We start from the raw sequence: 12,216 nt of genomic DNA on the forward strand, positions 1-12,216 counted from the left end.
ACGCAAAGCCACTGCAAACGCGCAAATCCCACCGTTTAGGACAGATCAAAGGGGTTGGGGTTGGGGGAGGTACTAACCACCTAGCAACGGCCCGGGGAGGGCGGGCCCCAATGTAGGCCACGCCTCCTCCCCCTCGGCTCGCCTCGATGGAGAAGGCGCTGCGGAAGCTGAAGCCCAGGGAGAGCCCGCGGGCGGCGTGCTGGTGCGTCCCCCGAAAGCGGGATTCCGCGGCACGTGCGGATGCTGCTGCTCGAATGCGGGGGCGCCCGTGCAAAGGGGTCGCGGGTGGCCAGGTGGGGGGATGCTGGAGGGAGGAGGGGGCCACCCCGCGGAGTGGGGGAGGACGCGGGCGCTCTTCCCTTCGCAGTCCTGGACGCGCCTTTTCAGGCACGCTGAAGGAAGAACGGGAAAAGTCGCCCTGCAGAAAAATAAAAAAGGGGGACTTACCGAAGGCATGATGGTGATCCCTTTCGCCGGGTGCCTCCGGGAAGAGGCTGGGATCTCTTCGGGGTGCTTTTCCTTTTGCATCCCGGCACTGAGAAGCAGGTTGGACGCTGTGCCCTAAGTGGCGTCTCTCCGAGGGTCGGACCCTGACTGTTGAGGGTGATGCAGCCCAGCGCCCGGCCTTCAGCAGTGCGTGGCACCGCAGTGCCCAGAAATCCTCCATCGGAGCCTTGTCCTCCCTCCAACGGGGAAGGCATCGGCTTGAGAAGGGCATCTCCTTCCTTTAACCTTCGCGCCCACTTCCTGGTTGAATTTGAGGCTGCCACCCCTCCCTCACCCAAGAACCACACCTCGGTGGTGCCCTTACGGTGTGGTTTTGGTGTGGTTTTGTTTTGATTTCGCTGCTGTATCCCACCCCGTTTGGGGATTGTCTGACTCAGGGCCAGAATGTGATCAGCCCTCCCTGCTGCTCCCTCCTGTTCAAGGCCTTAATTTGACCTAAGGCTTTGCCCCCAAATCTTGTTCTAATCGTTTCATTCCTTTTCCTTGGTAGACTTTCCTGCATGTACAGAGCTGAATAATCGTAAACCGACATCCCTTTTGAAATCATTACTGTACCCCAGTTGGTATTGCACTGATGAGGTTATCTAGACTGCCAATGAAAGGGCAGTAGGAACCCCCCTCCCCAAGCTTGTGAGCACTACGACTCCCACAGTTCAACCCCGAGCTGCATAGATTTTCAATTCTAGTCCTTGTCGTGACCGTCCTGGTATTTGTATATTGTAAATTGGACAGCTGGGAGAAAGACATACTTGCTAATTTGCACATAAGAGTATAGCTTTACAGGTAGTCCTTGCTTAACAACCATTTGTTTAGTGATGGTTCAGACTTACGACGGTGCTGAAAAACCTGGCTTGTGACCAGTCCTTGTATTTATGACTGTCGCAGTGGTCCCGCAGTCACATAATGACGATTTGGATGCTTGGCAAACGGTTCGCATTTATGACTGTCGCAGCATTCCATGGTCATGTGACCACCATTTTCAACCTTCCCAGTCAGCTTTTGGCAAGCAAAATGGATGGGGAATCCCGTGATTCACTTAGTGACCACATGGTTTGTTTAATGACCACAGTGATTCGCTTAATGCTCGCCACAAAAATGGTCCTAAAATCAGGTTGGATTTGCTTAATGACTGCTTCATCTAGCAACCAAAATTTCGGTCCCAATTATGGTTGTTAAGTGAGGACTACCTGTATATGTATTCAGGCTGTTAGTTCATCTGTCTCAAGGTTACTGGCCTTGATGCTTGATGGTTGAATCCAGATTTCTGCACACAGAATTCCAGGGTCCTTTCTTTTCTGGGTTGTGCAGACTTCCTAAAAATCAGTCCCACTGTGTTGGGGGTTGGGGGAGGGCTTTCTCCTGGAAAATGTACACCACCGAGCAATTTAATGAGGCTGGTATTTGCTGTGCATGGAAAAGCCACCTGGATGAGTTTTCTTCTGCTTCTTTCTCTCTCTCTGCCAGGTACTCCCTTGCCTTATTTGGGAAGGGTCCCTGTGCTCGCGTGGGCCAAAACTCTCTATATCTGCCTCCTTTGGAGCCGGGCAGCAGAAATGGGAAGGTGGTTATCATTGCAGGAGCAAATCCAAGTGGAAGTTTTGCTGACTCCTATTTTATTGATCTTGGTAAGGGCTGGGAGGGAGAAAGAATGGGAACTGAATATTTCTGAATTGAATTTCCTGAAGGTCTCAAAATCCATCCTGTATGTGTATTTATGTATGCATGTGTGTATTAAAAAAAAGGCCATGTTTCTAGTCCTTATGGATGCAAAGGTATGCAAATCATAGTTGTTGAAGAGTTTGTCAGGGAGATTTCTGGCAGGTGGCTGGATGCTCTTTGCTCAGCACTGGGCCTGCAGGACTGTTGGGATTTCAGATCCCAGAATTCCCAGGGAAACCTGCAGTTGCTCCTTTATTGTATCGGGAGAGCACCGGGTTGACGATCAGAACAACGTAGTCTGCTTTATCACTGCAATAGTTCTGGCTTCCTGGGACACAGTACCAAGAAAGTAAGAAAGATTGCCACGTAAATTAAGCCAGTAAATATATATAGTGTAGATCAGTGATTCTCAACCTTGGAACTTTAAGAAATGTGGACTTCAACTCCCAGAATTCCCCAGCCAGCATGGCTGGCTAGGGAATTCTGGGAATTGAAGTCCACACATCTCAAAGTTCCCCAGGTTGAGAAACTGGTGTAGATCAAGCTGTGTAAAGTAAGAGATGGTGTGGCTTCTGAACCTTTTCATTTCTCAAGCGTTAGATATTTCTTTCCCAGCTGGAAATCTTAAACATGTTTAGGAGTTGATATCTTCCCTTGTACCGTAGATGCTAATTGCTGGACAGCGCCTGGCTGGGTAGGTCTCTTGTCACGGTACGAACACGCTGCCTTTGTTCCCGCAAGCCGGTCCAACACCCTCTGGGTATACGGAGGAGCGTGCGAATCTGGCAACAGGGACTGCGTGCAAGTTCTGGATCTCGGTAAGCATCCCTCTGTTCATTGCTGTTACCCAATCCGAGCCAAACTGGGTGGGAGAATTCCTCTGTGGAACCCCATAATGTTTTTCTCCAGTTCTTCTTTGGGTCTATCATTTGCTTGTAGGGCCAAGACCAGCTTTTCTCAAATTGGTGTGCTCTAATTATCTGGGGCTTCATCTCCCCTAATCCTTAGCCATTATGAGCCCTGGAGTCCAACTTTTCAAGAGATAAACCTGATCTGGCATTTGTGTCCAGTCTTGAATTTAACAGTCTCATTCTCTGCATCCGTTCATGCTCTTCTCTTACCAGAAACTGGGTCGTGGGAGAAAACAAATGTGATTGGCGATCCACCAAGCCCTCGCACATTTCACACCTCCTCAGCGGCAATTGGGGACCAGTTATATGTATTTGGAGGAGGGGACAAAGGAGTAGATCCTGTCAAAGACCAGCAACTTCATATATTTGACTCAGGTAAAGGAACAGATCTGGGTTTTAACTTGTGTTTTCCAGGCGCCCTTAAGCTGCCCTAAGAGGGAGGTGAACTACAATTCCCAGCATTCCCATACAGTATTTGGCTATGATGGCTGGGGATGTCGCTAAGCCACCTCTGGCAGGGACCACTAGCTGCTGATTTCTGGGTTAAAGGCCTCTCTGGACCAAGGCAAAAGAAACAGTTGATGAGGTGGCCCCAGTTTGCACTCGATATGGGATTTTGCTGATCCCAGAAGTAGGGATGGTGCAGAAATGGGGGGTCTTGGGAGGCAAAACCTCCACAATTTAAGAAAAAAGAAACCTAGAAGGACAGTGGGCTTCTCTTGCTCCACCTAGGTGAGTTTCTGCACCGTGCTAGGACTCTAAACTGTGCTAGCAAAACACAGTGCCAGTGTTCTCATAAGGTGCTGCATCCAAGCAAAGAAATAGTATTACACTGTAATGGAATAACTTGGTTCACCTCATGTGCTGAAAGATCCTAACACAAACTTATTGTGGATAGACTACAGTTCTGGCTTATTTCAGCTCAAACCAGGGCTGGGTTCGCCCATCATGCCATGCCATCATTTGCTTAGCCCGGAAAGGGGCGCCTTAGAGAACCATCTTAGTTCTGATTTGAGGTGAAGCAATCCTCATGTATTTTCTTTTGCCTCTTCAGCCACCTTCACATGGTTGCAGCCAGAGGTACGTGGCCAGCCTCCTGCACCCCGGCACGGGCACGTGGTGGTGGCTGTCGAGAACTGGCTGTTTGTGCATGGCGGCTTGGCGGGCGACACGTTTTATGACGACCTGTTCTCCATTGACACAAGTAAGTACACACCAAGGTGTTTGAAGTAGCGGGGAAGGTGCGTTTCAGTCCCTTACCTGTCTCTTTGAAAACCTTCTGTAAAAAGAACAGATCTTCCGTTCTTCCCAAGCCATCCTCTAGCATTTTGTAAGCACTGTCACAAAATGGCCACTGTAAGGGCCTGAGGGCTCACCAAATATCCCAGCCGCCCTTTGTGTTTTCTCCAGGCCGATGAGCATCCTTCCATACAACATCCTGGGCTTTCGTTGTCCACTGTTTTGATCTGCTGCATGCAAGCTCCCCTGGTTTTTTGTTTCTTTTTAATTAAAAGAATCTTTTAAAAAGTTTGGTGGAGAGCAATGGAGCAGTCCTGGGCATCTCTAAGACAGAGTCGGATGCCAAAGATAAAGTTAGCTCAATTTCTGGTGACACCCATGATCTGATCCTATTTCGCTTGCAAGGCTAGATAAATCAAGTGGGATTCTGATGGTTTTGGTTTCAAATCCCCCTTTAAGTCAAGATGTTTATGACTCATACTCTGAGCCAACCACCTTCTCAGACTGACCTATGCTCCTCCCAGGATTGTTCAAAAGATAAAAATTGGAGGAGGAAATATGCAGCTTTGCCATGAGATCCTTTTGTGGGGAAGCAGGATACTTCTAATACGGAAATACAAGCTTCTGAGGGGATGTCTTCTTTTTGACCGAAATCAAGCAAGCTATGATTTGTTTGAACTTTGCACCAGAGGAGCCCTGAGAGATATCTTATTTCTCTGCAGAGGACCTGAAATGGGAGATGTTGTCTACCTCTGGATCCATCCCAGGAGGACGAGCGGCCCACTCAGCAGTGGCTTTCCAGGGTCACATCTACATCTTTGGAGGGATGGACCCAACGGGCGAACTCAACACGATGTATAAATATCACATAGGTATTATTTGCTATTTCGTTAGCTCTCCGTGGCTGGATTTATATCTATGTCAAGACAGGTCTGGTGGCTTTCTCAGGGCCAGGGACCATGCTGTGATCTCCAGGGCCACAGGTTGCCTCTGGGGAGCATTCTTTGGGGAGCATTTTGTGTGTGTGTTTTGGGAGTTCAAGGGGTGGATGGGTTCAGGAAGGCCCTGGGAAGCCAGTCATTTGAGTTGCACCCTTTTATGAACCCTTCAGAGATGGTCTGTTACTAGGTTGCTATAATTTGACAGCAAAATGGCTGGTTTTAGTGATCTTTTAGAAGTGTAGATGAGATTAGGAGTGATAACTACTAATCTCCCACTTCTGATTTCCATAGCCAAGCCAAATTGAGTAAAGATTAGGGAGCAAAAGGTTGGAGCAATTTTCCAAGACCTTGGAGTTTCTCCAGGTGGTTAATAACGCAGGTCAAAGCAAGTAACACCATCTGATCTAAGTTGATCTCTAGTTTTGGAGGCAGCAACCAGGGCAGCTGGAACAGCCAAGCTTCCAGGTTCAGTTTTTGCCCCCTCAGTTTGAAAGATTCAGATGCAGGGCACCAAAGTCTGCTCAACCTAGGTTGAGCATTGCTCCTCTTTGCCAGAAAGGATCTGCCATGGCAAGTAGAGTTAAAAGTAAATTTGGGGGCTAGAGAGGATAAATGGATAGATGGATGTTCTTCCTGCGTGCAGTCAGTCTTCGTATGTTGCTAAGAGTCGTTTTTGACTCCTGGAGACCACATAGGTAAGATTTTCTCCAGGAGGATCTGTCCTCAGCCTGGTCCTTCAGCTCTTCCAATGGTCCACCCATCACCAGTATGAGTCCATCCCCCTTGCTGCTGGTCATCCTCTTCCCTTTCCTTCCACCTTCCCCAGCATCAGAACCTCCTCCAGAGAGCTGGGTCTTCCCATAATGGGTCCAAAGTAGGATAATTTGATCCTGGTCATTTGTGCCTCAGGCAAGAACTCTGGGTGGATTTGCTCGATGATCCAGTTGCTCTTTTTCTTGCTCATGTTATTATCAGGAGTCTTTCCTAACCCCGCAGTATGTTGCTATATACTGTGGTCTAATTGAATAAACCATTGGTTGGGCTCACATACAGGGGCGTAAACCTTAGTTAATAACCACACTCATTAACTTTACACAACCCTCTAAGTGAAATACCAAACATTTGGAGCTAGCGCCTTAGATAAAGCCAGTTGGCTGATCAATAAACTAATTTATCACAAAACACATGTGAATCTGGCGTGTGTCCCTAACTCACTGTCTATTAAGGCCAACTCTCAACTGATGGAGAAGTTGCAAAAAAGTGCTGTATTAAGCCAGTTTCTTCCCCCTTCCATTATAATTAACCAATTTGTTGTGTTTCTTAACACATTAAATGCTGCAGAACAAGCTCATTGGACACGGTTAGAGTTCAACGCTCCTTTGCCTTCTGGCCGGCTGGACCACTCCATGTGCATTATTCCTTGGGAAACCTCTGGAGGGGATACCCACAATCCCAAAGGAACACAAGAACCTGCACAAGGGGAGGGGCCGAGGCAAGGCCGGCAAGCAGAGCGGCTGGTTCATCTCTGCTTGGTATTTGGGGGCATGAATATTAAAGGGGAACTGTACAATGACTGTATCGTAAGCGTGCTAGAATAAAGTTACACCGTGCAAATGTTAAGACTCGTGGTCCGATTGGCGTGCTCTCCAACTGTTAGGGGGTGCAGCAGTGACCTCCCTATGTAGCTGTCCATCAGCCTTTCTTAATCAGGGTGTTGGAAATATCTGTGGAGTCTAAGCACGCGGACCACTTGGCTTCAGGGAAGCGCTAAATCGGTTTTTCTTAGCGGCAGGTCTTTCCGGTAGCAGAGGGGTAGTTTCTACAATGCAGCGAAGCCGCTGACGGACGTTTGTACTGCTACGGCACAAAAGCACCACTCCTGCATTGTTGCTTGCTTGAAGGCAGAAACTAGCCAGAATGCACTTTAAAAGGCGGCACCCAAGGGTGAAGTCTGCACCATGGAGTGATGTAGGCTTTTAAGAACCTTCCTCTCCTCGCACCACCTCAAATTTAGTTTGCAGCGAGACTACAATAGGAAGAGGTAGATTGACCCATTCTCCTGGGCCCATCCAAGAGGACCACTACTGTCTTTTCAGTTGGTGGTCCTTCGAGGCATCTGGAGCGGTATTTTTCAACGCGCTACCTTCCACCTAACAAATTGGTAGAACGGCTGCGTAAACCAGGAAGGTTAAAAGAAAAGACCCATGCTCAAAGTTTTACTTTACCAAGGAAAGGTCACCCCCAATTCATCGCTTGCAAAGTAACCATAGCCTTTTGCTACTTGATGGGTGTCTCCGGTGACCAGACTAAGGAAACACAGGGATGGGAACCCTTGAGCGCAACTGTACAGCCTGGTATCATTGCAGCCTTCCAGTGTCTCAATGCTGACATAGGAAGTAAACCGCAACATTCGGTGTAAATAACAAATTTATTGGCGGTTGGAGGGTAGAAAAATTCTCCACAGAACACACACGACCCACTTGTTAAATAGAACAGTTTAAAGGTGAATGCTTTGAGGCCTCGCCCGGCAAGTTAAGCTTCCCCCACCCCACCCCACCCCACCCCACCCCCCAGGGACACTTTATCAACTGCTAATGAAAAGCAGTAATCAGCCGCTTTGGGGCTAAGCGTTTCCAACTCCACTCGTCGTGAAGATTCCGAACACATCCCAGTTCTAGAGTTCAATAGCTTAAACGAAAAATGTTCAAAGTCAGTCCACTATTTACACGGCGTCGCCACTCGGAAAGCGGGGGCCTATAACTCATCCTTCTCCCCGGCTTCCTCCTCGCCAGGGGGAGGGCCCGCCCCGCCGTACAACTTCCCCACGATGGGCTGCACCACTTCCTCCAGCTCCTTCTTCTGAGCTTTGAAGTCTTCGATGTCCGCATCTTGGTGGCTCTCCAGCCATTCGATCTTCTCCTCCACGGCCTTCTCGATGGTTTCTTTGTCTTCAGAAGACAACTTGCCACCCAGTTTCTCCTTATCGCCAATTTGGTTTTTCAGGGAATAGGCGTAGCTTTCCAACTCGTTTCGGGAGTCGATGCGCTCTTTCAGCTTCTTGTCCTCCTCGGCAAACTTCTCCGCGTCGTTGACCATCCTTTCTATCTCCTCCGGCGTCAGGCGGTTCTGGTCATTGGTGATGGTGATTTTGTTTTTGTTGCCCGTGCCTTTGTCCTCCGCAGTCACCCGCAAAATGCCGTTCACGTCTATTTCAAAGGTGACCTCAATCTGGGGGACGCCCCGGGGAGCAGGAGGGATGCCAGTGAGGTCAAATGTTCCAAGCAGATGGTTATCCTTTGTGAGAGGACGTTCTCCTACAGGAAGGGAAAAAAACAATTCACGTTGGCAAGTCGTTATCCTTGGGAGATCAGAAGTTTAAATCAAAAGATCCATAATCCCTTACCATCAGCTTCTAGATCACAGACTTAGTACAAGTGCATTTAATATGGTACAAGTAAGCTTGTACCAGATCTCCAATGTTAAAGTTGATGGCGAAAAGTTAAAGCGTTTTAAGTCATTTTCTTTCCAGCTACACTCAATTTTCAGTAGCCGAACTAAATGCTTTTTGTGGACAGCACCACAACACTTTAAAAAGCCCCGAGAGTTGAGCAATGCAATGATGCAAGGCATTTACCTTCATAGACTTTGATAGTAACTGTTGGCTGGTTGTCAGAAGCTGTGGAGAAGATCTGCGACTTCTTGGTGGGGACAACTGTGTTCCTTGGGATGAGTTTGGTCATGACACCTCCCACAGTTTCAATGCCCAAGGTTAGAGGACACACGTCAAGTAGTACCAAGTCACCTGAAGGAAGGGAGGGAGGTTAAGGGACAGCCCGTGAAATGTCAGAAATCCCAACTTTCATCAGAACCAGACTTGTCACTACAAAACGAACCCCCCGCCGCCCCCGCGCAAACCTCTCGTGGCTTACCAGTATCCTGGTCCCCAGAAAGGACGCCAGCTTGGACAGCAGCGCCGTAAGCTACAGCTTCATCAGGATTGATGCCCCGAGAAGGCTCTTTGCCGTTGAAGAATTCCTTCACAAGCTGCTGGATTTTGGGGATTCGAGTGGAGCCGCCAACAAGGACAATTTCATCGATGTCAGACTTCTTCAGGTCCGCATCCTCTAGAACTTTTTGGACAGGTTTCATGGTGGAACGGAAAAGATCCTGGAAGCAGGAATTGCAATGATTTGTTTTTATCCTAGATCTTGGCTTCAGGGAATCAGGAGTACATTCCCATGCACCAAGCTAGAGATATCTGAGGGGGGGAAATCCTTTAAAAAAACAAAAACAACAACACTAGAGCATCTCATTTACTTTTGATTCAACAGAAAATTGTTTTGGAAACCCTGGCTCGCTCTCTTCTACATTCTCTGGTGTTCACTCCCAATTTTGGGTTAGTTTTATAAAAAAGGTATGCCCCTCTGAAGTTACCTACCATGTTCAATTCTTCAAACTTTGCTCTAGTTAGGGTTTCTGAGAAGTCTTCGCCTTCGAAGAAAGATTCAATCTCAATCCTGGCCTGATGCTGAGAAGAAAGAGCTCTCTTGGCCTTCTCCACTTCTCGCCGGAGCTTTTGAACCGCCCGATTGTCCTTCCGCACATCCTTCCCGGTTTTCTTCTTGTACAGTTTAATGAAGTGCTCCATCACCCGCTGGTCAAAGTCTTCTCCCCCCAGGTGAGTGTCTCCATTGGTTGCCACCACTTCAAAGACGCCGTTGTCGATGGTCAAGAGGGAGACGTCAAAGGTTCCACCACCCAAGTCAAAGACAAGAATGTTCTTTTCTCCCTCTCGTTTGTCCAACCCATAAGCGATAGCAGCAGCAGTGCTACAGGGAGGGAAAAATGTCAGAACGTCACACTGCGTAACCTTCTCTCTGTAGCATTAGAACATCAGTGTAAGACAACCACATCTACTTACGGTTCGTTGATGATTCTCATGACGTTCAATCCAGCGATGGTGCCAGCATCCTTTGTGGCTTGACGCTGAGCATCGTTGAAGTACGCAGGCACAGTGACAACAGCGTGAGTAACCTAGTAGATAAGGATGAGGGTGACTAAATGCTCAAAAGGCATTTGATATAATTCACTGAATTCACTAATTCACTGACAATATGGGTGCTTCCACCCTCCCTAGGATTGTTCTGTTTGATAGTGGTCAAGGAGCTTCATCTTACCTTCCTTCCCAAGTATGCTTCAGCAGTTTCTTTCATCTTTGTCAGAACCATGGCTGAAATTTCTTCAGGAGCAAAAGTCTTCATTTGGCCTCCTCCAATATCAACCTGAATATGGGGCTTGGCCTTCTTTTCAATAACCTGTTTACAAAAAGCAGGATTAGATACCATTACAAGCCAGCAATATTGCATTCACAAGACAAAATCTTTTTCTGGAAGGAAGTGCAGGCGGTACTTTACTCCATTAATGCAGACAAACTGCCTTATTAACGATCAGACCAAATACTAGTTTCTAATGGAGTAATATACACAGAAATCTTCCAACAGAGTTAAAGAGCAGCATTTGAGAGTACTTGCTAAGTACAACAGGTTGAATGGACTTAAAATAAAACTTAATATAAAAAGTACAAAGCTAGGTAGATGCGACCTCTCCCACGTTAAGGTTAGATTGGATTCAAATCTTTGTTCAGCCATAAATTCAGAAGATTAACCCCAGACAAGTGGCTTAGTTTGATGTGCAAACCGATCATTGTGGCTGATTAAAATGCTGAATTTTAGCTATTGCAATCCGCTTCAGGTGCTTTGCAAAAAATTTTTTTAGATGTTTCACAAGATAAAATGTACATCAGAAACAACAGGTAACATTGCAGACCTTGAAAGGCAGGTATTTGATATCCTGCTGCACAGAAGGGTCATTCCACGTTCTCCCAATCAGACGCTTAGCATCAAACACGGTATTCTCAGGGTTTGAAGTCAACTGGTTCTTTGCTGCATCACCAATAAGACGTTCTCCTTCCGGAGTGAAGGCCACATAGGACGGTGTGATTCGGTTGCCCTGATCGTTGGCAATAATCTCAACACGTCCGTTCTTGAAGACACCCACACTAGAGAGAACAACAGATGTGCCATTAACATATGGCTGCAAAAAGCATTAACAGCAACGGCAGGGAGGCAAATAGCTTGATGCAGAAATTTCAGGTTATTCATTCTTCATGGGAAATTTGCCTGCACTGCAATACTGCAATGGTGGAAGCTCATATATCCATTTGCATGCCTGCAAGTCATGCAGAAGACCGCCAAGAGAGGTTCAGCTTCAATCTGATATGCTAACTCAGCTCTCTAATTCACCACACTATACCAGATTTCAGCCACATTCTGCACGAGGAGCTCCAGAACATAATCAATTAAACCAGGTACCCCAAGTGTCACTAGGCGAAGGAGATCTCTTCTTTTACATACCAGGAGTAGGTGGTTCCCAAATCAATGCCAACGACAGTCCCCACATCTTCCTTTTTCTCATCCTCCTGAGCGAAGACGCTGCTGACAAGCAGCAGACAGACAAGGGCGTGTTTCATGTCGCTTTTAGAGTCTCTCACGCAGGACAGAAAAAATAAACTGTGGGAAGAAAGGCCAAATATCCAGCGTTAAGACCAAAGGGGTTGAATCACAGAAAGGTTTTGCGTAATCACTCACTGAAGCGTGGAAAGGTAAAGGGAGGGACAAGAAGAAAAACCTTGTGGTTGTATTTGTTAGACTCTTTCACTCTATTCGTGGCAAGAAAGACTACAGCCGTTAGAAATCAATAGTCTGCCCTCTACCGCTTTCAAGCTTAGGAAGCATTGCTTGTCATCACCTATTCTGGAAACAACTGCTTCAAATGCAGGCCATCTCTACATATAGCTGCCTGCTGTATGGATGGTGGGGAGAACCATCAGAGGCCTTTGCATGAAGAGATACAGCCTGAAAAAGCAAAATGAGCATGCACTGGCCCACTCTGGCTTCAGA

The 12,216-nt window shown here is 47.4% G+C and overlaps 2 protein-coding genes across 2 annotated transcripts; one reads left to right on the forward strand and one right to left on the reverse strand.

Annotated features, from left to right (window-relative positions):
- Positions 1-120: 120 nt before the first annotated feature.
- RABEPK (Rab9 effector protein with kelch motifs) lies at positions 121-6,855 on the forward strand. Its single transcript, XM_063316155.1, has 7 exons — positions 121-202; positions 1,972-2,132; positions 2,832-2,984; positions 3,291-3,452; positions 4,132-4,281; positions 5,039-5,188; positions 6,599-6,855. The coding sequence occupies exons 1-7, from the start codon at positions 147-149 to the stop codon at positions 6,853-6,855; spliced, it is 1,089 nt and encodes a 362-aa protein (XP_063172225.1). The 5' UTR covers positions 121-146.
- Positions 6,856-7,666: 811 nt separating this feature from the next.
- HSPA5 (heat shock protein family A (Hsp70) member 5) lies at positions 7,667-11,818 on the reverse strand. Its single transcript, XM_063316117.1, has 8 exons — positions 11,671-11,818; positions 11,084-11,315; positions 10,435-10,572; positions 10,179-10,291; positions 9,696-10,086; positions 9,187-9,424; positions 8,892-9,059; positions 7,667-8,571 (listed from the first exon to the last, which is right to left on the reverse strand). The coding sequence occupies exons 1-8, from the start codon at positions 11,784-11,786 to the stop codon at positions 8,012-8,014; spliced, it is 1,956 nt and encodes a 651-aa protein (XP_063172187.1). The 5' UTR covers positions 11,787-11,818; the 3' UTR covers positions 7,667-8,011.
- Between the last annotated feature and the right edge of the window lie 398 nt (positions 11,819-12,216).

This window comes from Candoia aspera, chromosome 16 (genome assembly GCF_035149785.1).
Source record: "Candoia aspera isolate rCanAsp1 chromosome 16, rCanAsp1.hap2, whole genome shotgun sequence".
In the NCBI taxonomy this organism is placed as follows: Eukaryota; Metazoa; Chordata; class Lepidosauria; order Squamata; family Boidae; genus Candoia; species Candoia aspera.

What these genes read in the sequence shown, in the direction of transcription:
- RABEPK (XM_063316155.1), top strand. Translation starts at nt 147, where the DNA reads ATGGAGAAGGCGCTGCGGAAGCTGAAGCCCAGGGAGAGCCCGCGGGCG. An exon ending in CCTGTTCTCCATTGACACAA is followed by an intron (nt 4,282 to 5,038) that starts GTAAGTACACAC and finishes ATTTCTCTGCAG; the next exon opens with AGGACCTGAAATGGGAGATG. An exon ending in GATGTATAAATATCACATAG is followed by an intron (nt 5,189 to 6,598) that starts GTATTATTTGCT and finishes TAAATGCTGCAG; the next exon opens with AACAAGCTCATTGGACACGG.
- HSPA5 (XM_063316117.1), bottom strand. Translation starts at nt 11,786, where the DNA reads ATGAAACACGCCCTTGTCTGTCTGCTGCTTGTCAGCAGCGTCTTCGCT. An exon ending in TTGGGAACCACCTACTCCTG is followed by an intron (nt 11,316 to 11,670) that starts GTATGTAAAAGA and finishes TGTTCTCTCTAG; the next exon opens with TGTGGGTGTCTTCAAGAACG. An exon ending in TACTATCAAAGTCTATGAAG is followed by an intron (nt 8,572 to 8,891) that starts GTAAATGCCTTG and finishes CCCTTCCTGTAG; the next exon opens with GAGAACGTCCTCTCACAAAG.